The following is a 24,566-nucleotide window of genomic DNA, read 5'->3' as shown; positions in this document are numbered from 1 at the left end:
GGCGGATCACGAGGTCAGGAGATCAAGACCATCCTGGCTAACACGGTGAAACCCTGTCTCTACTAAAAATACAAAAAAAGAAAAAAAAAAAAATTAGCCGGGCATGGTGGCGGGCGCCTGTAGTCTCAGCTACTCCGGAGGCTGAGGCAGGAGAATGGCGTGAACCCGGGAGGCGGAGCTTGCAGTGAGCCGAGGTCAAGCCATTGCACTCCAGCCTGGGCGACAGAGCGAGACTCCGTCTTAAAAAAAAAAAAAGGTAAGCAATCAGGAGATGGAAAAGCCCTTTGTCCAAGTAAACTGGGAGATCTTTGAAACCGCTAACTACGAAACATAATTTAAAAGTTCAAGGCATAGGCAGGAGGGGAGATGGCAACGTTTTAGACAGAAGAAACTAATCCAGCAGTTTAAAATACATTTTAAAACTTTTTTTCCTTTCTCTTGGGTTTCAAGATATAACCTTGAAGCAAACTGCAAAAGCCTTTTCCCTTAGCCTTAAAATAGATCCCACATCCCTCCCTTTCTGACTGTATATACTCCCTTCACATTTATCTTACTGTATGCTAGTATTTAATTATCTGCCTTCTTAGAAGTTCCAAGGGCTAATCTTGAGACAGACAGACCAAGCCTGGAGACACAGCTGCAAAATTCCAAAGATTACTTCAAGGTGGCTGGCTAGTCAACAGCGGGGCCATTGTGGGGATGAGACCAGCCCACACTCCAGGTAGGCTGGGACCCAAGATAGCCACCAGAACAAGACACACAGACGTACTCTGTACAATTCTTGCATGCTTCCCATATCACATTTTCCTTTTAAGCCCTTCTCTTTCCCCCCAAAATCGAAGTGGTTACTTTAGATGGGAATCTGGCCACTTCCCCATTACTCCTCTCTCGGTTTTTTTGTTTTAGTTTGAGACAGGTCTCACTCTGTCACCCGGATTGGAGTGCAGCTGACAGCTCATTGCAGCTTGGACCTCCGGGGCTAAAGCGATTCTTCTGCCTCAGCCTCTCCAGTAGGTAGGACTGCAGGCACGCACCACCACACCCGGCTAATATTTGTAATTTTTTGTAGAGACAGGGTTTCACCATGTTGCCCAGGCTGGTCTCGGACTCCTGAGCTCAATCTCTTGTTAACTGGACTCTGCAAGCCACAGGGAGAAACCTGCATTCCTTAGAAAACTAGACTAGAGCATATTTACCGATGTTAAAGAGGTTGGTTTTGTATTTCCCTGGGCAAATAATTCTGAGCCTCCGTTTCTTCTAGAGATGATGTCCATCTTGCAGGATAGAGAACTGGTATAAGCTCCATTATGATAAGTGACTGACACAAGCTTGGCAGAAAAGGGGCACACTCCATTTCTCTCCTTATGCCATTTGATTGCACAGCAGGGCATGCGAGTGAGAACTTAGTGTTAGACTCTCTGAATTATTTAAGATGTGCAGCGAGCTCTGCCTGTCTGAAGTTTTCAACGGACCAGAAAATGATACTTTCAGGTGCTGAATTATTAAGAAAAATATGGTGGGCCCCATTTCCACTTCCCCAGACTTAAAGGACATGGACAAGCAGGCGAGCCCCGCCCCTGTCTCGCTTCCGGGGCGGAGCTTGGGTAGGCCCCGCCCTCTTGCTCGGTGGGGCGGGGCCAGGGCTCAAGGCGGGGTAGGTCCAGCGAGCAAGCGCTCAGCGCCTTGGGCTGCGTGAGGGAGGAGGCTCGGCGGAGAGGCTGCAAGTGGGCGAGGGCTGGGCCCCGCGACCTCATTTGAGCCTGCCAGTGGACGCCCGGGCGGAACCGCCCAGCGCTCTTGTCCCGCGCTACCTGCCCGAACGCGCCTGCGCACTGCGAACCCCGCCCTGGTGTCACCTGTCGGAGCCTGAGGGGGCTGTGCACATGCGCACTGCCGGCCGTCGGCTAGTGGGGTCACGTGTTGCGCGCGAGCCGCCTCCCCGGCGGGCGCTTCCTGTCGCTACCGCTGCGGCCCAGGGCCCGCGGGAGCCCAGGGCGGTGCCGGGTGGGAGAAGGCCGGGGTTTGGCTGGGATTCACCGCGAGGTATGCCGCGTCCCCGCCCCTCGGCGTGGGGAGCTCTGGGGGACCGCGGGGGAGATGGAGGCGGCGCGGGCGGGGCAGGGCGGCGCGTCCCGCAGCGCGGGAGTGGGGGTCCCGTGTCGCCTCCCCCTACGGACTCCGTTGCCCATCTCTCCTGAGGCCTGGCTCTGTCATCGGGGCCGCAGCCTTGGAGTGTCTGACTGGCCTCGCTTTCACCTGAGCCGGGGTCACTCCCGGGGCCCTGCCGCTCACCTAAGTCCCGAAATCTGACACTGAGAGTCTCCCGGAGCGCCAGCCAGCTCCTCCGCCCGCTCCCCGCCGCCCCCACGCCCGTCAGCTGGTCTCCCCGCCTGGGCTGTGGCGAGATGCGCCGGCTTCCTGCCTTCACCCCCTACCTCCTGTGCACCTACCCTTTGCCGCCAGAGTGGGGTTTCTGAAACACCGATCCGATCCTGCCACTTCTTTCCCAGCGCCCTCAGAAAAATGCCCAAACACTTTTCGGCTTAGAGGTTTTCATGTTGTGCCGCTTCCATCTCGGCTTGTGCATTCAGGCCTCACCGCTTATGCCCCAGTCATACCAGGCCTCAGGTTCCCTTGTACGAGCCAAGCTGCTCCCCACTTCAGAGCCATCAGGTGTTCCCTCGGCTAGGAATCCTCTTCCCCTCTTTCCTCCAACTTATTTGCGTGACTCAGCCCAGGCATCACCGCCTCGAAGGAGGCGGCTTTTCTCCCAGTGCTGAAGAAAGGGTCACCTCAGGGCACCCATAGCCCCTGGGGCAACCCCGTGTAGTCCACCTCCACCATATACATGGTCCTTGAGGGCTGAGACCGTCTTAGATTCATTCCTGCGCTCCCAGTGCCCATCACAAAGTCTGACGCAGGAGGTCCTGTGAATGACTGTGAGATCTTTATGGGAATCAGAATGCTGGGACAGCTTTCTCCAGAGCACAGCTGTGAGATGGAACTTTGATGAAGTGTCCTTGGATGATGAAAATGTTCTGTGTGTGTGCTGTCTGGTCATAGCCCCTTGCCACATATGGCTGTTAAGCACTTGGAATGTGTCTGTTGTGGCTGATGGACTGGATTTTTAGCTTTATTTCATTTTAATTCATTGCAATTTAAAATTAAATAGCCAGCTGTAGCTTCCATAAACACAGCTTTAGAACCTTTCTGAATTCTACCCAGCCTTCCACCCACCCTGAACCTAGAGTACTTCCTGAATGTGCTTTTTAAATTTGAGTCCGTTCAGAACACTCCCCAGTAAACCCGTTGACAGGTGATCCCCATCCCTCCCATGGCCTGTGCTGCTTCAGTGCTTTAATTAAAGGTAATCCATCCTTTGGTGTTCAGCATTGCCTTCCTTGGGAGTTTACTATCCACACCTTACCACAGGTAGCACTGTTGGGGGCGGGGCTTATGGGCTACTCCAGCCTGAATCTCTGTAACTGTTCCATAGGTATCTAGGCTGCCACGATGCCAGGGCCAAGACCTCGGAAGGGCCCTCAGGCCAGAGGCCAAGGGGTGGCCGCTGCCAAGCAGGTATGGAACTTAGCCTTCTAGGCTACTGGGTCGGTTTGGGGATGGGAGTCCCTAGACAGCTTAGGCAAACTGGATCACATGTAGTTCCCCCATTAGTTCAGAGACTTGGAGCAGTGTCTCCTGGAGGTGGCAGAGCCCTTAGGCACCCTCCTACTAGTCCCTGCCACACACAAGTGGGGAGAGGGTTCAGGAATCACCAAAGTTTAGGATGTTCTGATGGGACCTCTGTGCTCTCATGGGTTCCTCAGATAGGGTCACAACTTTGCTTGTTAGTGAGGGATGCCAGGGTGTGAGGGCGGTAGTCAGTGGGAGGATTTCACTGCCTAGGAACAGATGGCTGTGCCCCAAGTGGAAGAACAGGGGGGTTTCCTCACCAATTTTCTTCCTTTATTTCTTCTGGGCCTACATCTTGAGATTTCTTAGTCCATTTTTACTGTCTTTAAAAAGGTAAGAAAGGAGGTGGGGTAAAGGGCATAGACTCAAGTCGCAAAGAGCTTGTTTTAAATTCTGACTGTCTCACAAGACTCTCAGTTTCATCTGAACATTGGGATAAAAACAGAATGTGAGCTGGGCCCCGTGGCTCACGCTTATAATCCCAGCACTTTGGGAGGCTGAGGCGGGTGGATCACCTGAGGTCAGGAGTTTGAGACCAGCCTGGCCAACATAGTGAAACCCCATCTCTACTAAAAATACAAAAATTAGCTGGTGTGGTGGCATGTGCCTGTATTCCCAGCTACTTGGGAGGCTGAGGCAGGAGAATCGCTTAAACCCGGGAGGCAGAGGTTGCAGTGAGCCAAGATAGCACCGCTGCACTCTAGCCTGGGCAACAGAGCCAGACTCTGTCTCAGGAAAAAAAAAAAAAAAAAGGATGTACCTCTACCTACAGTAGTCAGATTCATGGAAACAGAAGAATGGTGCTTACCAGAGGCTGGAAGGAGGGGAGGAAGGGGGGTTAATGTTTAATGGGTAGAAAGTTTGTTTTACAACATGAAAAGAGTTCTGTGGGTGGATGATGGCGATGGTAGCAGGATAGTGTGAATGTCCTTATGCCATTGAACTCACCCTTAACAGTGGTTAAGATGATAAATTTCATATTGTATATGTTTTACCAGAGTTTTAAAATATAGGACCTTCTCAGAATTGTGAGAATTACCTGAGATAGTTAAGATAATCACAAAGAACACTAAGAACAGTGCATGGCAGCTATTGCTGTTAGTCGTAATAATGGTAGTGTGTTTTAAATTCTGACTCTCTCACAAGACTGTCTCAGTTTCAGTGTGGCCTTGCTGGGTTTTTTGTTGAGTCCCTAGGAAGGTTTCTCAAGGAGTAATGTTGCAGGCCTCAGTTTCTTTCTGCACATTGGGCCTCACAGGCTGAAGGAGCCACTGATGGGGACATGGAGAGTCCCAAGTCTGGCTCTGGAGCTGGGCTCTACCCTCCTTGTTGTGTGGTTCCTGAGAGTCCTGCTCTGCTCTCAGATGGGGCTGTTTATGGAGTTTGGCCCTGAGGACATGCTGCTGGGCATAGATGAGGCTGAAGATGATGAGGACCTGGAGGCTGAGCTGTTGGCTCTCACAGGGGAAGCACAAACTACAGGCAAGAAGCCAGCACCCAAGGGGCAGGGTGAGTTTGGACACAGGGCTGGGCTTGGTGCTGGGACAAGATGGGCACAGGCTGGGACAAGATGGTAGAGGGGTTCCCTTGCAGCTGGAGGGAGCCAGCCAGATCCCCTGGTCCTTCCAATACCCATGTACCTTCTGCAGCACTCCCTCCAAGAGGCGGCCTCACCTTGCTTCCCCACCTTGTGTCATGGCCTGGGCTGGCCCCTCCCCATTGTGGACAAATGTGTTTCTCAGACTGACTCAGGTCCCCATCCTTAGCCCTAGCCACGGTACTGGTGTAGGGTAGGGGCCCAGTTGCACAGACTGAACTGGGTACATAGGAAGTACATAGAAATTGTGTCCAGTGAGTTAAGTGAAATCTCCCTCCACAGCCCAGATGAGAACAGAGACTTTAGGCCTGGGAGGATCAGGAGGTCTAAATCTTCCTCTCTTTTCACCAGGAACCCTCAGAGAATTCCCCCACCCATCCCCACCATTCTGTATGTCCCTGAGCTGAGGATAATGGGAGGACCTAGGAAGGGGCTCGCTGCTCCTGCCTTGGGGTGGCACAAGCCTAGGTTTGAATCCTAGCTCTGCCACTTACTAGGATTGCAGTGATAGGAAAACTAATGTTGGAAGTTTCTCAGTTTATTCAGTATATGAAAAGGGGATATTATCCATCTTGCAGATTTGTTGTAAAGCTCAATTGGACTTTGAAAATCTTTTCAGATGTGAAAGGTGTGGTTGGAAGTTGGAGAGAGTGGATGGTCATGTCTATGTCAGGCTACTGTAGGTGGAGGTGCAGAGAAAGGAGCAGCTTGTTGCTTGGTAGGGGGCCGAGGAAGGGTTCCCTGTTGAGAGTCTTTTGAACTAGGTCTAGAGGAAGAGCAGTTTTCCAGGTGGGCCTCTGCCGTGGGAGGGAAAGGGGATTTCTGTCTGGGTGGATCTACCAAGCCCCTCCTTTACTCATCCCCGACCTTACCTGTGCTGTGCTGACCTGCTGTGACCTTCTTCCCCCAGCCCCCCTGCCCATGGCCCACATCGAGAAGTTGGCAGCAGACTGTATGCGGGATGTGGAGGAGGAGGAGGAGGAGGAAGGGCTGGAGGAAGATGCAGAGCTGCTGGTGTGTCTGCCAGGCTGGTATCCCAGGGCTCTGAGGCAAGCTTGGGCCTGGTGGAGGAGAGGGCAGTGGAGAGAGGCTGGGGGTGCCCCTCTGTTCTCTGACTCTGAGTGAGTGCTTGCCCCTCCTGGCCGTACAATGGGTGGCGTGTGTCTGACTTCTGGTCTAAGCTCTGCAGTTGAGAATTCTCAGATTTGGAGTAATTACTGTTTTCGAGGCTATCCTTGGTCAGATTAAAGAAATGTTTTGGTGAAGGGGACTGAGGCACAGTGACTGATGTTAGGGAATATCGCTGGGAGAGAGGGTCCTTTACTCTCAGGTCATGTCGTGGGTATGGTCTTGAGGCTCCCAAGCTCCTGGGCTGTGTTTTGTCTCCCTAGACGGAGCTGCAGGAGGTCTTAGGTGTGGACGAGGAGACTGAGCCCCTGGATGGTAATGAGGCAGCTGGCCCAGGCGGCTCTGAGGAGGAGAAGGGCCTAGAAGACACTGAACCTCCAGTGCAGACAGCTGTCCTGACAGCTTCAGCCCCAGCAGCTCAGGTGGGTTCTGGCGGAGGGCCCCTGTGCCTCTGATGCTCCTGTGTGCCCAGACATAACACGTGTGTGGCCTGGCCTGCACGGCAAGGCCGCAGTCACCCTTTCCAGGACCCTCCTCCAGCAGCCGCCCCAAGCAGAAACTGAGCACAAGAAACTCCTCCGTGGCTGCCAGTCTCAAAGGCCTCTCTGTTCTCCCAGACCACCCCCGGGAGCCATTTCCTGGCTTCCACCAACTGGGGCTCTGTATTTGCCTCTGCCATGGCCTCTGGCCTCTCCAGTGAGCCTTTGCTTCCTGCCTTGAGGCTTTTAGGCTCTTCTTTCTCCTGGAGTCCCAGAGCTCCATCTTCTGGGGGCAGCTTCCGCAGAGGGAGAATGGTAGGCCTAGCAGGCCCTGGAGTGGCCAGGCCCTTAACCGAATTGTTCATAGGCCGGAGCATCTCAGGGGCTACACGCTTTGCTGGAGGAACGAATTCGCAACTACCGAGAGGCTGCGGCCAGCGCCAAAGAGGCAGGCGAAGCCGCCAAAGCTAGGCGCTGTGAGCGCGGCCTGAAGGTGAGTCGGGCTAGGCTGGGAGCAGGGCAGGGGAGGGGACTTCATGGAAGGCGGCTGGTGGAGATTGCACCAGTGGAGGGGAGGTCACCTCACCAGACTTTGGGGGTGGGGGAGCCACCCCTGGCCTGTCTTGGAGCAGGGTCTGGGCTAAGATGGCTGGCTGAGTTTCTGGACCAGTTCTCTCCCTCAGACCTTGGAGTCGCAGCTAGCCGCTGTGAGGAGAGGCAGAAAGATCAATGAGGATGAGATCCCACCTCCAGTGGCCTTAGGAAAGCGGCCCCTGGTCCCCCAGGAACCAGCCAACAGGAGCCCTGAGGCAGACCCTCCAGCTCCCCCTGCCTTGGAGTCAGGTATCTGCAGATGCCCAAATCCTGGTCTAGTTCCTGGGGTCATAGCCCACAGCCTGTCTCCCCAACCTGCCACCACTGTTCATTACCATTGGTCACATCCTCCCCAGGACATCCTCAGGCCAGTGAGGTCCATGGGCACCTTCTTCTGTGACGCTCATGTGCTCTCTGGGGACTGTTTGCTTCCTTATAGACAACCCCTCCCAACCTGAGACCAGCCTCCCTGGCGTTTCTGCCCAGCCCATTTCAGACTCAGACCCAGACCCACGGGCCCTGCTGTCATCCCGACAGAGAGAGTACAAAGTGGCTGCCCTCAGTGCCAAGCGGGCTGGCGAGCTAGACCGTGCGCGAGAGCTCATGAGGATTGGGAAGGTATGGCATCTGGCTCAGGCCACCCACCCTCATTTTATAGATGGGGGAAACTGAGGCTCAGAAAGGGAGCTAGACTGAGATTGAGTGAGATTGGCCTGAGTGGGGTTGTTTCAGCCAAGGCTCTTGGAGTCCCCCGGCTTTTGCCCACACCTGCTTTTCCAACTTCTGCAGAGATTCGGTGCTGTCCTGGAGGCCCTGGAGAAGGGGCAGCCCGTGGATCTGAGTGCCATGCCTCTGGCACCTGAGGGTCAGTATGTATCTGCTCAGGCTGGGGTGGGGTTGGGGAGGAGTAGCAGGCCTGGGGCTGACCAGGCCCTCCCACCTACACTTCTACTCTGGGTCCCCCAGATCTGAAGCCCCGGCAGCCGTCTCAGGCTCCCACAGCACCCTCAGTCATTCCCCCAGCTGTGGAGCGAGTGCAGCCAGTGATGGCCCCTGACATCCCAGCAACCCCAGGTAGGGCAGGATGGTGGGACTGTGGTGTGGGGACCTGCAGGCATTGGGGGGCAGGCTGAGCTGATGCCCACTTCTTCCTTCTTTCCTTCAAGTGGCCCCTACAGAGTCACAGACAGTGCTGGATGCCCTGCAGCAAAGGCTGAACAAGTACCGCGAGGCAGGCATCCAGGCCCGGAGTGGTGGGGATGAGCGCAAGGCTCGGATGCATGAGCGCATTGCCAAGGTGGGCCCGCGGCTGTGCAGCCCCTGCCTGTGCTGGCCTCTTCCCTGGCTGGGTGCTCTGTCTCCCTGGTCCTCTGGCTAGTCCTCATCTTTTCTGAACCTTCATCTCTTTGTCTCTCTGGGGCTCTTGCTGCCTCAAGGATCTTTTTTTCTCCCAGGGCTGCTGTCTTCCCACCAGTCTCCGTCTCCTTGCCCCACTGTGTGTCATGTTGGGCAGGGGGCCTATGGGCTGCTGCCAACCACAGGCCCCTCCCTTCCTTCCCTTGCAGCAATATCAAGATGCTATTCGAGCACACCGAGCAGGACGGAAAGTCAACTTTGCTGAGTTGCCTGTTCCTCCAGGTGAGTGGGGCATGGCCTAGGGGTGCTGTGAGGAGGCGGTCCCTGGGCAAGAAGGGAATGGGGGACAGCCAGTGGGGATGACTTCTCATGCATCTGCCTTCCCACTGTGGAGCCATCCATCTCAGCCATGCTCAGCAGAGCCATGCCCCAGACAGAGCCCTGGGTAGCTCTGTGCTGCTCTGAGGCTGCTCCCTGCCCCTCCCATGCTGTCTCTTTCCCACAGGATTTCCCCCTATCCCTGGCCTGGAGCCCACTATGGGTGTTGAAGAGGACTCAGTGGCAGCGACATTGGCAGCTGCAGAGAAACTGGCCTCCGCAGAGGATACAGGCCCAGCTGATGAAGACGAGGACGAGGTTTGGCTGAGGGATCGACTTCAGGGCTGGTGGGGAGAATAGCAGGTGAGGGGTAAACCCAGACCCTGTTGTCCATACTAACAAGCCCAATAAGGTACATATTCTTTTCTCCACTGTACAGAGAAAAAACTTGTCCAAGGACACCCAGCTAGGAAATAGCAGAGCTAGGATTCAAACCAAGGTCTTTCTGAACCCAGAGCTCCGGCTCTGTCCCCATTATCCTGCAGTCTGTCTCCTGTTGGGGAGGTTAGATGTGAGAGCTTCTGAGGCTGCTTCTAGCTCTCAGATCTTTTAGGGCCCAGGAAGAGAAGCCACCCATCTCAGGTCACACAGTGATTTAGTACAGTGTTAGGAAGATAGCCCAAGCAAGTCTGGGAGCCACCTTGGCCATGCTGGGGAACAGATCCCCTCCTAACAGCCTCCTGGGCACCTGCAGGGTGAGCCCCCAGCACAGGCCCCAGTGGCCAAGAAACCTGCACGGCCCGCGGTCCCTTCATCTCAGCCCCTGCCTGAGCCCAAGGCCTCAAGTTCTAAGGAGTCACCTAGTCCATCTGGTGAGTTGGGGACAAGCAGGGTAAAGAACTGAGGGCCTAGGGAGGGCAGGTGTGGCCCTAACCAGTAGCCTTCTCCCTTCAGTGCGGGAGCAGCTGGCACTGCTGGAGGCACGGAAACTGCAGTACCAGCGGGCAGCCCTGCAGGCCAAGCGAAGCCAGGACCTGGAGCAGGCCAAAGCCCATCTGCGGGTGGCCAAATGTCTTGAGGCTCAGATCATCCAGGCCCGAGCTGGCAGACCTGTTGATCTGTCCAAGGTGAGTCCCACCTGGTTAACCACCAGGACTTCTCAGGCGGAGAAGGTGACTGGCAGGCTTGACAGGCTGTGAACGAGGGCAGCTTCTGGGATGAAGTGGGGTTTGGACAGGACATGATGACAGCTGGGAAAGAGCCTTTTGCTTATACCCCTCTAACTCACGGCCCCAAAGGAAACCAGGAGAAGGGAAGGTGGGCTGCCCGTGGTCAGAGATGACAAGGCTGGGCCAGGCCATGAGAGGCAAGAGTGTTATCTTGGGATAGAATGGGAGGCGATGAGTTGTCATCAGTGGACTGTAGTAGAAGCTGAGGAATTGTTTAGTTTGGGTTCCTGCCTTTGTTGGACTTGGTAGAGGAGTAATCTGACTCTTGGGGCCCGAGGGGCCTTGTGACCTGGGTAGGTGCCTTCGCCCTTGACGGATGAGGAGGGTGACTTCATCCTCATCCACCACGAGGACCTGCGACTCTCCCAGAAGGTGGAGGAGGTGTATGCCCAGCTGCAAAAAATGCTTCTGGAGCAACAAGAGGTCAGCAGGCCCCTCGTCTGTTCCTCCCCTCTGTGCCCACAGCCTCCCCATGGAAGAAGGCCTGGAGCTCAGACCACACGGCCCTGGACTCAAATTCTTACCTCTTCCACTTACTTGCTGTGTAACTTGGGCAAGGCACTTCCCTCTCTGAACTATATTTTCCTCATCTGTGAGATGGGGTGATAATACCCCTCTTTCAGGGTGGTACAGAGTTCAAACAATAGAGAAGAGGGAAAGAACATTGTGATGTGCGTGTATGTTTATGTGTGTATCTATCTGAACTGCCACCTGTTCTGGAAAGGCTGCCTTCTGAGGGGATGTTTGAATTAGGTTTTGATGGAAGGAGTTGCTAATTTGGGGAATGGCTGACCTCAGAAGAGAAAATGGCAAAAGTGTAGGCAGAGAAACCTGATGGGACTTGGGAGTAGTGCCCTTGGGGTTGTGTTATGGGAGGAGAGAGGTTAGGCTACAGAGGAAGGTTGAAACTTTAAGAAGTCTACCCTTGAATGCCAACCGAGGCAGGTCCTGCTCTGGGCTCAGGAGTCACTCTGGGCCTCTATTTTCAGAAGTGCCTCCTGTTCTCCAAGCAGTTCATGCACCAGGGCAACGTGGCTGAGACCACCCGGTAAGTGCAAGGGCTGGGGCTGGGCTCCTGGGGTGGGGAGCAGAAAATCCATCATCATGCTGACGTGTACCCATCCCTGTCAGATTTGAGAAGCTTGCTCAGGACCGCAGGAAACAGCTGGAGATCCTGCAGCTGGCCCAGGCTCAGGGCCTCGACCCTCCCAGCCACCACTTTGAGTTGAAGACATTCCAGACTGTGAGGTACCAAGGCCTAGGGAAACAGGGGCTCCAGGCAGGGAGGGGCAGGAGGCTGGGAGCCCAGGCCAGAGACTTCTACCCCTTTAGTGAGGCTTGCCAAGCCTAGCCCCACTGTGGGCACTGGGGCTGCTGAGGAGTAGGACAGGGTGCATGCCAGTGAAGAGCGCACAGCTGTCTAGGTGCTGTGGAAAGAGCTCTGGACCAGAAGTCAGTGACCAAGGTCTGCATACCAGCTCTGCCTTCCCTCCCTCCTGTCACCACCCAGCTGAGCATACAGGCCCTGGAAGAAGGGACCTTGTTCCACCACTGTCCTTCACTTTGAGCATTTTCTCCTTCCCTCTTGGCTCTAGGATCTTCTCCGAACTCAACAGCACAGAAATGCATCTGATCATTGTCCGGGGAATGAACCTCCCAGCCCCTCCAGGTAACCCTAGGGCCGCCCCTACTCCAGGAGGCTCTTGCCCGGACACTCCACCCCAAGTGCTAGGCTCCTGGCCACTCCCTCTGACTTGACTCCCTTTTCTCCTTCCCAGGGGTGACTCCGGATGACCTGGATGCTTTTGTGCGGTTTGAGTTTCACTATCCTAACTCGGTGAGCTTCAGGTAGAAGTAGCATCCTCTGAAACCCGCCTTGCATTCCAGGACCCTGTGCTCACTTTCTTCCCATCCCTGGGAGGCCTGGCTGCAGTGCTTGCCCTGTGTGCCTCTGTATTTATACGCTGTCCTGACTTCTCCCTCCTCACTGCTTAGGACCAAGCTCAAAAAAGCAAAACAGCTGTGGTGAAGAACACAAATTCTCCAGGTGAGGGCCACATGTGGGCCTCTTTCTCCTCTCTGAGTGTGGGGGCAGCACTGGTGTTTCCAGAGTGGGTTCCCATCTATGCCCTTACTCGATCCACCCCGCTTGGGAGATAAAGGTGCTGTTAACATGCCTCTTCTGTAGTTGGAGAAATGCGCAGAGGTACAGGGACTTGCCTGGGGCCTCATGGCAAGGAAGTGGTAGAAATGGGATATGAACCCGGGAATTCTGTATCCCAATTCCAAGTCTTTCCTACTTTGTTATAATCTATGTCTAAAAAGAGTACAAAAACTCACTTCCAAGGCCAGGACCTCGATGCTCTACCACCCTTTGGAGGCAGTCACCCCAAAATGCAGGTGGAGAGATCGGGGGAAGGCAGCCAGCCCTGGGCCTCCATTTCCACTTCCTCAGGAAATCCCGAGAGCCAAGCCCCTCCTTGCTTTCTCCTCCTTTGCCAGAATTTGATCAACTCTTCAAACTAAACATCAACCGAAACCACCGGGGCTTCAAGAGGGTGATCCAGAGCAAAGGCATCAAGTTTGAGATTTTCCACAAAGGGTGAGGCTCCCATCGGTCACACTGCCACGCGGGCTGGGAGGAGGGAAAAACATTTGTCACTGCTGCCCCTGCATGAGCTCAGCCAGCACATTCCTGCCTTCCCTGCCCAGTCCAATCCTCTGCTGCTTCTTGGCTCCCCAGGTCCTTCTTCAGAAGCGACAAACTGGTTGGCACAGCACACCTGAAACTGGAGCGGCTGGAGAATGAGTGTGAGATCAGAGAAATTGTGGAGGTAGGGACTGGGGTGTGGGCAAGCCAAAGGGGTTGGTACGACAAGAGCCAGTATGCACTGAACACCACACCTTGTTGTAGGTTTTTGTGCTCATTACTTAATTTGAAATTCTCCACAAGTGTGCTTAGAGTAGGTGGAATCCTCATTTCACAGATGGAGAGGTTCAGAAGGTCTGAGAAATCTCATAGAGGGACCCAGCAGAAGGCAGCCTCCTTGTTTCCATGAACTCAGTGGATTCCACAGGCAAGGACTATATGACCTTGCCTCTGACAAATGAGGAAACTCAGGTCCAAGAGGAAAGGGGGTTCTGTAAGCTCATATGGTGTGTCTTGGCAGAGCCACGACCAGCTCCTTACTGATAACCTGTGTAGGCTGAGGCTCTTCCCACTGCAGCACACCTACCCCTACTGCCTGCCTGGGAAGTTGTTCTTAAGTGGGCCCTGGTCTCTATTGGAGCCACTGAGGGTGATTGGACTTCTTGGGCCTGTTGTACTGCTTTGTACCCTGACTGCCCCATCTTCTGCCCAGAAGAGGGAGTAGTGTGGTGAATGGGAAGAAACCCTGGGCATGGGGTTCCAGTGCTGACTCTGCCACATAGAGGCATCTGCTTCTCTGTCTTGGCCATTTGTGAAGTGAGGGTTTAGGTCAGTGGAAGGCTGCTTCTTCAACCAATGTTTCTTCCAGAAGTTGCCGTGGGGATTGAGGAGAAAATGAACAGAGCTCTAGCATGCTTGTCTAGATTTATTTATTACTTTTTAAATAAGACTCACCTAAAACCACCACCACTTCCTCCAAATACTGGGAGGGTAGGGTTGTCATGAATGGAGACTCCTGTGTTCATGCCACAGGACATCTTAGCTCCTCTCACTTCTTTCCTGGGAATGTAGGGACCTGCCTATTCCCCATCTCTGTCCCCTTAGTTACCATCTCCCTCTCTGTGGTCCTCACAGGTCCTGGATGGAAGGAAGCCCACCGGGGGGAAGCTGGAAGTGAAGGTGAGGCTGCGGGAGCCTCTGAGTGGCCAGGATGTGCAGATGGTCACGGAGAACTGGCTGGTTCTGGAGCCCAGGGGCTTGTGAGGTGGGCAGTTCTCTGGGCCTTTAGAACTTTTGCCCCCTTCTTTTACTTAACTATTCAACTCATATCTGGAGAGAAAACCTAGGAGTTTCTCATCTATGAGAAAGACCAAGAGGCCAAACTGTTGGGTAGGGCTTATGGGCTGAGTTTCTGATGTTCCTCAGTAGAACTGGGGAGAGAAGGTAACCTTCCAGGGTTTAACTGTCTTCAGGAAACCCTTTCTAAAATCTTTGTGTTTTCACTGCAGTTTAGACTGACTTCTTGTGCTTTGCACCCCTGTGTAGCCGATGGCCAGCACCAGGAGAGGAGTCAGGCCGCGACTGTGCAGGAGTTGACTTCCCCAGCTTTGCTGGCTTCAGAAGCCTTTGTACATAAGAGAGATGCTGCTACCCAAGCACCAAAGAACTGTTAAGCACGTGCACTACTGACCACAACCCTGGTCTTTCCTGTTGGCCTCTCCGGGGCCTCTACAGAAACAGGCTGGGTTCCAGGAGCCCATCTCCCTGCTGTCTCCCCCTGCCCCCAGTCTGGATGAGGGCAAGGACACCTTCGTTCCTCTGTGCCATGGAGTCCTGCAGCCCCTTAACCCCTGCGTGGCAACTGTGTATAGCTTACACCTGCCTCCAGTTGCACCACTTCTAGATGTGCCTTTAAAAGATATAACTGGGATGGGAGAACTTGAGGGTGATCGGGAACCTCCCCTGCTGAGGGTGGGGTCAGGGTTCCGTGACTCCAGTGGGCTAGTGGTAGCCTGTCCCAGACAACTCCATCACCCCAGCTCTGCCTGTGCCTTTATCCCTGACAGCTGCTGCACTAGCCTTCCTGCTTCCCTAAGGACTTAGTGGAGGAGGAAAGTTGTTTTTGGTACTACTTGGTGGGAAGTAAGGGGAAGGTTGGATCTTGGGTTTGGTCCACCCACCCAAGAAAAAAGACTGTTAACTGGAAGAAAAAAATATATATATATAAAATTTTATGTAGCCATGTTTATTTATTTAGGAAACTAACTCTAACTCATTGTAGGGATTTCATACTCAACTACAGAGTATCCATCAAAGTCCTAAACAAAAGTCCTGATCCCTGTCACTTTGTAAAAGCCAGGGTAGCAGTAACGTGACAAACGGCTGCTGTGGCTTCCCTCTTGAGGGCAGGGAAAGCCTTTCCTCTTCATCCTCTTCGGCTGGTTACCTGGGGGACTTCCTTAGTTTTTTCCAAGAAATTCTCCTTTGGCTTTGTATTTTTGAATGGATGGAGACTATGAAGGGGTCTGTAGTTGTAATAGATTTAATATTCAAAACTGAAATGTTCTACATTTCTTAGAAATACCCCATCTTCCCCCACCCCCTTTTTGAAGCATTAATTCAAGATCCACAAAGCATTCCTCAAGATCACTTTTAAAAAAGGTTAGAAGTGAAGCAAATACATTTAGCTTACTGATCACTATAGTATTGCCTAAGCACAGCTCAAGAACTGAGCTTTGTGTGTGTCCTTTTGGGGGATAACAGGGCTGGACCATGCTTCCTTGCCCGTAACAGCAGAGCTTTTAGTGGGTCACAGAGCAGGAACCACACACAAGTGACTTTTTTCCCCAGGAGTCCTCTGGCCTTTTTTTGAGACAGAGTATCTCTGTCGGCCAGGCTGGAGTGCAGTGGTACGATCTCAGCTCGCTGCAACCCCCGCCTCCCAGGTTCAAGCGATTCTCCTGCATCAGCCTCCTGAGTAGCTAGGATTACAGGCGCCCACCACCGGCACCTGCACCTGGCTGGCCAATCTTACCAGAAGTGAGCTATCAAAACTTCCACAGATGTGAGATTTAACACTTAATTGCGGTCACGTGTATGCAACACAGCAATAATCTAGAATGAAAAGGAGGGTGGTTAGCCTCTATAAGATAACCTATCTCTATAAGATAACCTATAGAGCAAAGAAAAGTGGCTGGAAGGGTTCCTGACCCAACCTACTCCCCTTAGGGTGTGTATCCAACCCAGTGCTTCCTAAGAGGGTTAGGGACCACTGGTTATCCTCTAAAGTTCCAGCCAGAATTTAGAACTCTAAAGTTCTAAATTCAGGCCTCTGCTGGAAATGGCCTATTTTGATAGATAAAAAGTTTTCTATGGCTCCAAAGTTTCTCCTTTGCAACCCATTCAATTTCAGTCTGCTTCTCTGCTCTTTCAAAACAGAACCTCCAGGCTGAGGAAGCAAGACAAAGCCTCCCACCAGACTTGGAGACTGAAGTTCTTAAAAGGCCTTTGTTGTAACCAAAGGCATGCATGTGTCACTTGTGGGAGGAGCCTGTCCCAGCCTCATCTTGTCCTGAGATTTATCCACATACAGTAACCAGGCCGGAAACGGTGGCTCACGCCTGTAATCCTACCACTTTGGAAAGCTGAGGCAGGTGGATCACCTGAGGTCAGGAATTCAAGACCAGCCTGGCCAACATGGAGAAACTCCGTCTACACTAAAAACAAAAATTAGCTGGGCATGGTGGCCGGCGCCTGTAATCCCAGCTACTAGGGAGGCTGAGACACAAGAATTGCTTGAGCCCAGGAAACAGAGGTTGCAGTGAGCCTCGATTGTACCACTGCACTCCAGCCTGAGTGACAGAGCAAGACTCCGTCTCAAAACCAACACAAATACAGTAACCAAACATTGGAGATTAGTGACACCTGTAGCTGGGAGCCAGCTACAACCCAAATCATTTTAAAATTTTCAGTTCTTTGATCTCATGCAATGCACGCTTTCTTCTGAATTAGTGAATTGAACTATGGAAATTTTTTAGAATCAAGAAGTCTTACTTACAATTAAAGGGCAAACTCCTGTGACTCTAACATTTTTCCTTTCTCATAGCACCATTCTGAAACTTGAATTGTTGCTTCTGGATTTTGACGCCTTGTTTTCCATGGGCAGCTCCTAAAAGACTTTGTCCCTTAAGTAAGGGCAGCTGCTTTCAGGATGAAACTATGCAACTGAGACTGGCAGATCTTGGGAGCTTTCACCTGGGTCAGCTCCACAGATGGATGTTTCTTCTCTGCCTCAGCTGCCCAGGCTTTAAAATGGCATCATTTCTCCCTACTCCTTAGCCCTTCTGACTACATACAATCCCTGAATCCCCCTTGCCATTATTATTATTTTAGCATTATAAAAATAGAAACCAGCCAGGCAAGGTGGCTCACGCCTGTAATCCTAGCACTTTGGGAGGCCAAGGAGGGCAGATCACCTGAGGTCAGGAGTTCGAGACCAACTTGACCAATGTGAAACCCCATCTCTACTAAAAATACAAAATTAGCTGGGCGTGGTGGTGTATGACTGTAATCTAATCCCCGATACTCTGCAGGCTGAGGCTGGAGAATCACTTGAACCTGGGAGGCGGAGGTTGCGGTGAGCCAAGATAGTGCCATTGCACTCCAGCCTGGGGAACAAGAGCAAAACTCTGTCTCAAAAAAAAAATAGAAACATTACAGACTTGCTAATTCCAGAAACAATGTTCAGCAGGTTGATTGTTGTTTGAAATGTGTTAAATGCATAAATTATTTCCCAGGTGACCTATCTAGAGGTAAATTTAACTGAAAATCTTGGGCCCACCAGTGTTTAGGAACCACTGTGGCTGGGGGAAGACAAGACGTGGGGAATTTACAGAGGCAAAATTTCCAATCTCACAGTCCAGTAGTTCCTCAGAAGATGTTGATAAAAATACATTACCTAGCATTTGGTAAGCATTTAATAATTCTTAAAAATTTAATAAATTACCAGAATGGCAACTCTATTCCTCTTCAGTACAGAAGGATCGCTGTATCTCAATCTTTAAATTTACAATCCAGAAAATTTGCCTATTTCGAAATGTGGTGGTTCAGTCCCTTGCTTTATATAATTCTTACAATATACATTGTATAAAAGCAAGGATAAACAAGGAAAACAATTAACTAGCATTGGCTATTTTATGGCCAATTCCACAAATGATTTTACTAAACACAGAGGACATTTGATGCCGCTGAGAAAGGATCTGAGGGCCAGAGTTCATCCTTAGTGGGAGAATTTAAAAGCTTGCAATGAGCCAGAAGAAGTAAGTACTATGGCAAGCAGGAGGACAAACCACAGGAAAACAGGACCAGTCCCTGTCGAAGTTCCAAACTTTTGAGGTATGTTCAGAAAAAGCTGGCTATTAGACCAAAAATAAGCTGCCCCTGTTAACAAGTGCTTCCTGTTCTTGTCAGGTTTGGAGGTAGCGGTTCCCAGGGCTTGGCCCTGATAAGCTACTGCTGTGTGGGCTAAGCTTCCCCCTTAGAAGCTCTGAGTACCTCTGAGCCTGTGGGAAAGGTCACAGTAAGAGTTCTGTGCAGCCACCATTGGTAAAACCTTTGGAGAGGCAGATGTCGACTATAAGCTCCCACCTCAGAGAGCAGGATGAACCTACACAGACATTTTCCAGACCAGCCTGGAAAATGGAAAATTTCCACAGCCTGCTGTTGCCTCATGCTAAACCCAGCACTAGCCACTGGGGAGCAGCCTGTCGCTGTCCCAGAGGCCTGTGCTAGTTTCCAGGGAATTCTTGGAGCTGTACTAATAACTGCAGAAAAACTAGTTTAGCCTTGACTTTCAGAAGATGCCAGTGACAATGGAGTACATTGCCCTAAAGCAGTATTTTCAAAATGTGTGTTGTGGAATCCATTTGGTCTAAGACCAAAATAATTTTTTAATGAAACAGAAAAAGGTCAGAGTGCATCACACATCATGGATAAACCAGATTTTGGTTTCTAATACCACTCCCATTAAAAGAAGCCAGAGCTCCTTGCAGAAATGGCTGATTCCAGGGCTAGGGTAGGGTCACCACAAGGTAAGCCTGAAGCATCTTGTTAGGATAGAAATAAAAAAGAAGTGCTCAAAAAAAAAAAAAAAAAAAAAAAAAAAAGCATGTCACCAGGATGTTGGAGCCAGCTTGAAGGGTCTCTTGTCTAGCTAAAGCTGAGACCATTTGTGTACCAAAATAATGAATTGGAACCACTGAAAAAGGCCAGGCTTGGTGGCTCATGCCTGTAATCCCAGCACTTTGGGAGGCCAAAGTGGCTGGACTGCTTGAGCCCAGAAGTTTGAGGCTGCAGTGAGCTAAGATTGTGACACTGCATTCCAGCATGGATGACAGAGTGAGACACTGTTTCAAAACAAAACAAAAAACAGTCTGTGAGTGTATAATGATAATTAAATGAATAAATAAATTGGGAAGGAAGGGCTTCTGCTTATAGTAGATTACCAAGTGCAACCTGTAAAGCTGAAGAATGCGCTAGAATTGGAAAATCATTTTGCAAACATCATAGTAAAAGATCAGTGCAGGTAACGAACATCAATGCATACTAATTTAAGGGGACACTTTCATAGGCAAGATATTTGCATGGTCTGAAAGTCTATATATACTGGTTATAAGTTCCAGGTGGGGGGATATAAAGAGAAGCTGGATAACACCTTGACCAAGTGATCAAAATTTACCACGGTCAATGAGGGGGCAGATGGATATGAAGTCATTCTGGGCAAAAACACATAACCCGATTCTAAATGTAAGGAAACATCAAACTGAGTTGTTTTCTGTTAAAAAAAAAAGAAAGGGGGGGGGGGGGGGGGCATTCACCAAAAATATCAATGAGGCTGAGTGCGGTGGCTCACGCCTGTAATCCTAGCAGTTTGGGAGGCAAAGGATGGCGGATCACTTGAGGTCAGCCCTGGCCAACATGGTGAAACCCCGTCTCTACTAAAAATACAAAAAAATTATCTGGGGGTGGTGGCGGGCGTCTGTAATCCCAACTACTCCAGAGGCTGAGGCAGGAGAATCGCTTCAACCTGGGAGGCGGAGGTTGCAGTGAGCCGAGATTGCGCCACTGCACTCCAGCCTGGGTGACAGAGCAAGACTCTGTCTCAAAAAAATATATATCAATGACATAAAAGATCAAGACGAGTCATGACAGCCATAGCCATGTCTGATTCTATACTGGAAGGTTTACTGGAGAGAAAAAATGCTATGAAGAACATCATTGGGCAGATGCCAGGTTAAAGTATCAAATCAATGTTTGAAGTAGAGAACTGTCCTGCAGTTGTATAAGAGAATGTCCTTATTTTTAGGAAATAAGCATTTAGGAGTAAAGGCCTATGATGTATGCAATTTACTTCAAATGCCTCAATTCTTTATGGAGAAGGAGAAAGGCAGAGAGAAACCCTGACAAATCAAATGGGGCAAAATGTTAATAAGTGAACAAGAGGGGAATCTGGGTAGTGTGCATGGGTTTTTTTGTACTTGCAACTTTCCTAGAAGTTTAAATTATTTCTCAATAAAATGTATTTTTAAATTCTTCCAGTATTTATAACTAAAAACGTCCTGGGTGTATTCCATCAGCATTCACAGAAATACCCAGTTGAATACCTGCCATCCACACAGGCAGATCTCCAGCAATCCTGAACTCAGCTCTGCTCTCCAAATGACATTTACACTGAGTTGCCCTTCCGAAACTAGAAGAGTAGATGAAGCCCTTGAGTCTTCGATTCACTTCAATGAATAATCTGGTAAAAACAAAAATCTAAGTGTGACTTCTACTTGATAAACAGCTGTGATGTAACTGGGACAAGATCAGTGGGGAATTATCCTTTTTATACCAATGCTGTAAAAAGAGTGCAAGAATGGATGCTTCATATTTTATTTCCCTTCTGCCCTCCCCATCCCACCCTTGGTAATGGTTGTACCCATTTGAGCATTTCTGAGCACATGACCATAAGTAAATCTTGAGAGAGGAGCGGAATTCTTGTCTAAACAGTAACAGAAGGGGATTAGCTGCGAGGATAGCATAACTGTTGTGCAGGAACAGAAGCTGCCCAGATCTTCTTGGTGGACAATGCATAGAAGACTTAGAATTATGGAACATCTGTCCCCCCAACCACCCTTTCCCACCCGTCTCCCAAACCCCCACTCCCACCCTATTCCCCACCCCATTAATAGTGTTAACAAAAGCTTAATCTTCCAGTTTTAAAGTGCAAATGATTTGGGTATGACTGCTGTTGCAACAAGTCTGAACAGAAAAAAATGAAGTCTTCTCTGTTTATGCGATGTTTTCCAGAATATAAAAGATGAGTTCCATGACGACAGGGCCCTCACTGAGCTGGCAGGCCCCTCCATGGATCACCGGCACCAAGGCGCTGTCCAGATCATTCATGTACTGCGAGGGAAGGGGCTGGCCATTGCTCCCTGCTTGATAGCCAACCTATACCACAGAGAGAAAAGGAGGAGAGGTTACTGAACAGAGGCCTCTCCAGGGCTGAGGGCCAGGAGGCTGAGCAGAAAAGGAGATGTCCTTTTTGGCCATAGGCTAGACATATGGCAGTGAATACAAATTTATCTTCTTTTCCGGATTGTCACTTATCCTGTTGTTTACTCCTGACCACTTGACAATCATGAGGCACTGGGTAAGCCACTTAACCTGTTATGGTCTTAGTTTTCTGGTGAAGGGGAGAGGTGCATAAAAAGATATGGAGTATCAGAAATAACACCTTAAGCTTTGGTTGTGAAAATTGAGAAATGTACAATGTATAGCTCCCTAACATAGTAGGAACTGAATATTTGTTCTTGTATCCATCTGTTCATTCATGCACCATCTTCTGAGCACCTATAAACGCAGGGATCCAAAGACGAATGTAACAGAGCCCTGCCCTCAAGAGGCTCACATATTTAGCAGAAAAATGCTTTTTCTTTGTTTTACGTGAGGTAATTCCCTCCAGCCGAATTATCAATGTCATTTGAGACAGGACCAGAATACTTCACGAGTATAGCATTGGGCAAGCCGTTAAGTAGAAAATAAATATTTGTTGATTGATGAATAGTCAGGAACTGGGGCCAGACACAACCTTTCATCATTCCCTGATAATGGCACAACCCTGTGCTCGGGAACCAGTTTCTCCTCATAAGCACTCAGGCCAGAAGCAGCTTGCTGGGCAGAATTAACACTCAGGGGGAAGGGTGATCAAGCTGAGTCTACACCCAAGTTCTAAGTGACTCGAAGTTAAAGGGTTGAGGGAACAGAGAGGTCTGGCAATTTGTAAGCATCAAGGCAGGAACTGGCAGGTCCTACCACATGTTCCCCTCTTTACCCCACACTAAGAAGGAAACCAGCTCCTTGGTAAGCCATGCAGGTAAAGAAGCCACAGTTCAAATGGTTCTGAGAGAATCTGACCAAGCATCACATGTGGGTATAGTACTATTAAAGAGAGGGCCAGAACACTATATCTGGTCAGGCCAGAAGGTTGGAGAATTAAGCTCTCCGGGGTGATGCAGAAAAACTCGCATGTCAGAAATACAGATGTTGCCCGAGGCCAGCTTTAAAAGCTGCGGAAGACACATCGTACCTGATCTGAGTCAAGTGTCACACGTAGTCCCAGTTTGGTCATTCCATCTTCCTTCAGAAGCTTCAGGTGAGGACAAAGAGCAAGGCAAAAAGCTTTGGCAACATGCTCAGTCAATCTACTATGATCTGCAGGATCACTGAGGCAATTGTGCTGGTCATCGTTTTCTAGGAAAAACACCTGTTCCCCAAACAAAAGAGACTTTTAAACTTATACCTAGATTTTGGGAGAAGTAGATTAGCTCACTGTATATGAGCACCCTGATTCTCCAAGATCTGCAAGAAGACATGACGGGAACAGGACACCATAAAGTCCCTGGGCCAGGAAAAGTCGGGCATTTATGTCTTCCACCTAAAAAAAACAATCCATCTCTCCGTCTCTGTATCCACAAAGTGGCAGCAGAAGCCTGCCTAACTCCCTGCAAGCCTCCACGGTTGCAATGGCACGTTCTTCTCAGAACTACAAAAGGCCTCCATTTTGCATTGTATGCCACTAAAAGGTAATCCCTATATGTGGACAGTTTACCTAGAAAATGATCTTAAGTCTAAGAGAATGGCTCTTATAGATGATGTGACCCAGCTGCTTTATTTTACAATTACTCTTAGAAGGGAACTGACTGGCTCAAGAGGACAGAAGAACTTAAGAGACAGAGGAAGAGCCAGGCTGAGCCTAGCATCTGAGCCTTTTATTGGAAGCTTTTTCCACCACACAGCCCTGCCACTGCAGAGGCGGGAGCTGTGTCAGCATGCCCACACAGAGCCATGCACTGCACTGTGCACAGGCAGAAGCGGAACACACTTGGAACTGATGACCCAAGTCCTAGCACCATAGAGGAAGGGTCATGAGCAAGTCCCTTAGTCAGAGGACTAAAGGAAGTTAGAGGACCTTTTTTGTTTTTTTTTTGAAACAAAGTCTCGCTCTGTCACCCGGCTGGAGTGCAGTGGCATGACCTCTGCCCACTGCAACCTCTGCCTCCTGGATTCAAGTGATTCTCCTGCTTCAGCCTCCCAAGCAGCTGGGATTACAGGCATGTGCTGCCATGCCCAGCTAATTTTTGTATTTTTAGTAGAGATGGGGTTTCACCATGTTGGCCAGGCTGGTCTCGAACTCCTGACCTCAGGTGATCTGTCCTCCTTGGCTTCCCAAAGAGCTGGAATTACAGGCATGAACCACTGTACCTGGCCCAAAGGACTTACTTTATTTTTTTTGAGATGGAGTCTCACTCTGTTGCCCACCACCCAGGCTGGAGTGCAGTGGCATGATCTCGGCTCATTGCAACCTCCACCTCCCAGGTTCCAGCAATTCTCCTGCCTCAGCCTCCCGAGTAACTGGGACTACAAGTGCGCACCACCACACCCAGCTAATTTTTGTATTTTTAGTGGAGACGGGGTTTCACTATGTTGGCCAGGTTGGTCTCAAACTCCTGACCTCAGGTGATGCCCCTGCCTCAGCCTCCCAAAGTGCTAGGATTACAGGTGTGAGCCACTGCACCTGGTCCAAAGGACTTCTTTTTTTTTTTTTTTTTTTTTTTTTTTGAGATAGAGTCTTGCTCTATTGCCCAGGCTAGAGTGCAATGGCGCGATCTTGGCTCACTGCAACCTCTGCCTCCCAGGTTCAAGCAATTCTCCTGCCTCAGCTTCCCAAGTAGCTAAGATTACAGGAGCCTGCCACCAAGCCAGACAATTTTTGTATTTTTAGTGGAGACGGGGTTTCCGCATGCTGGCTGGGCTGCTGACTTCTTAATAATTAATTTGCCTTGGGTGGGCGCGGTGGCTTACGCCTGTAATCCCAGCACTTTGGGAGGCCAAGGCTGGCAGATCACGAGGTCAGGAGATCGAGACCATCCCGGCTAACACGGTGAAACCCCATCTCTACTAAAAATTCCAAAAAACAA

At 50.6% G+C, this 24,566-nt stretch overlaps 2 protein-coding genes and 1 long non-coding RNA gene across 12 annotated transcripts in view; 1 reads left to right on the top strand and 2 right to left on the bottom strand.

Moving 5' to 3' along the window:
• The first annotated feature begins 1,911 nt into the window (after positions 1-1,911).
• On the top strand, positions 1,912-23,588 carry CC2D1B (coiled-coil and C2 domain containing 1B). 8 transcript variants are annotated; one of them, XM_009208595.2, is made up of 25 exons: positions 1,912-2,043; positions 3,497-3,579; positions 5,058-5,202; positions 6,201-6,304; positions 6,682-6,840; positions 7,265-7,390; positions 7,581-7,740; positions 7,931-8,109; positions 8,281-8,356; positions 8,458-8,565; positions 8,658-8,788; positions 9,057-9,129; positions 9,353-9,483; positions 9,920-10,037; positions 10,120-10,292; positions 10,692-10,817; positions 11,384-11,442; positions 11,526-11,642; positions 11,990-12,063; positions 12,173-12,231; positions 12,390-12,441; positions 12,897-12,996; positions 13,138-13,228; positions 14,179-14,308; positions 14,590-15,282. In XM_009208595.2, exons 2-24 carry the CDS (start codon positions 3,514-3,516, stop codon positions 14,305-14,307), a joined length of 2,556 nt encoding a protein of 851 aa, XP_009206859.1. In that variant the 5' UTR covers positions 1,912-2,043; positions 3,497-3,513; the 3' UTR covers position 14,308; positions 14,590-15,282. The 8 variants fall into 8 exon arrangements, 5 of the variants coding, with proteins under 5 accessions (XP_009206859.1, XP_021797263.1, XP_021797265.1 ...); XR_002523528.2 differs by lacking the exons at positions 1,912-2,043; positions 14,590-15,282 and adding exons at positions 20,721-20,845; positions 21,394-23,588 and having other exon boundaries at positions 3,514-3,579; XR_002523526.2 differs by lacking the exons at positions 1,912-2,043; positions 14,590-15,282 and adding exons at positions 20,679-20,845; positions 21,394-23,588 and having other exon boundaries at positions 3,514-3,579.
• On the bottom strand, positions 13,952-16,484 carry LOC116275862. Its single transcript, XR_004185177.1, has 2 exons — positions 16,079-16,484; positions 13,952-15,569 (listed from the first exon to the last, which is right to left on the bottom strand). It is a non-coding gene; the product is annotated as an uncharacterized LOC116275862 (long non-coding RNA).
• ZFYVE9 (zinc finger FYVE-type containing 9) overlaps positions 20,910-24,566 on the bottom strand; it is a 200,964-nt gene continuing 197,307 nt past the window's right edge. The window contains exons 18-19 of one of the 3 annotated variants that reach the window (XM_021941549.2): positions 22,676-22,852; positions 20,910-21,537 (exon numbers count right to left, since the gene is read on the bottom strand). In XM_021941549.2, coding sequence (XP_021797241.2) covers positions 21,376-21,537; positions 22,676-22,852 — 339 coding nt within the window. In that variant the 3' untranslated portion in view covers positions 20,910-21,375. The remainder of the gene's footprint in view (positions 21,538-22,675; positions 22,853-24,566) is intronic. The other 2 variants (XM_031668706.1, XM_031668707.1) reach the window with 2 other exon arrangements.

This window comes from Papio anubis, chromosome 1 (genome assembly GCF_008728515.1).
Source record: "Papio anubis isolate 15944 chromosome 1, Panubis1.0, whole genome shotgun sequence".
Lineage (NCBI taxonomy): Eukaryota > Metazoa > Chordata > Mammalia > Primates > Cercopithecidae > Papio > Papio anubis.
Note: the sequence above shows the minus strand (reverse complement) of the source record. Positions and strands in the feature narration are given on the sequence as shown.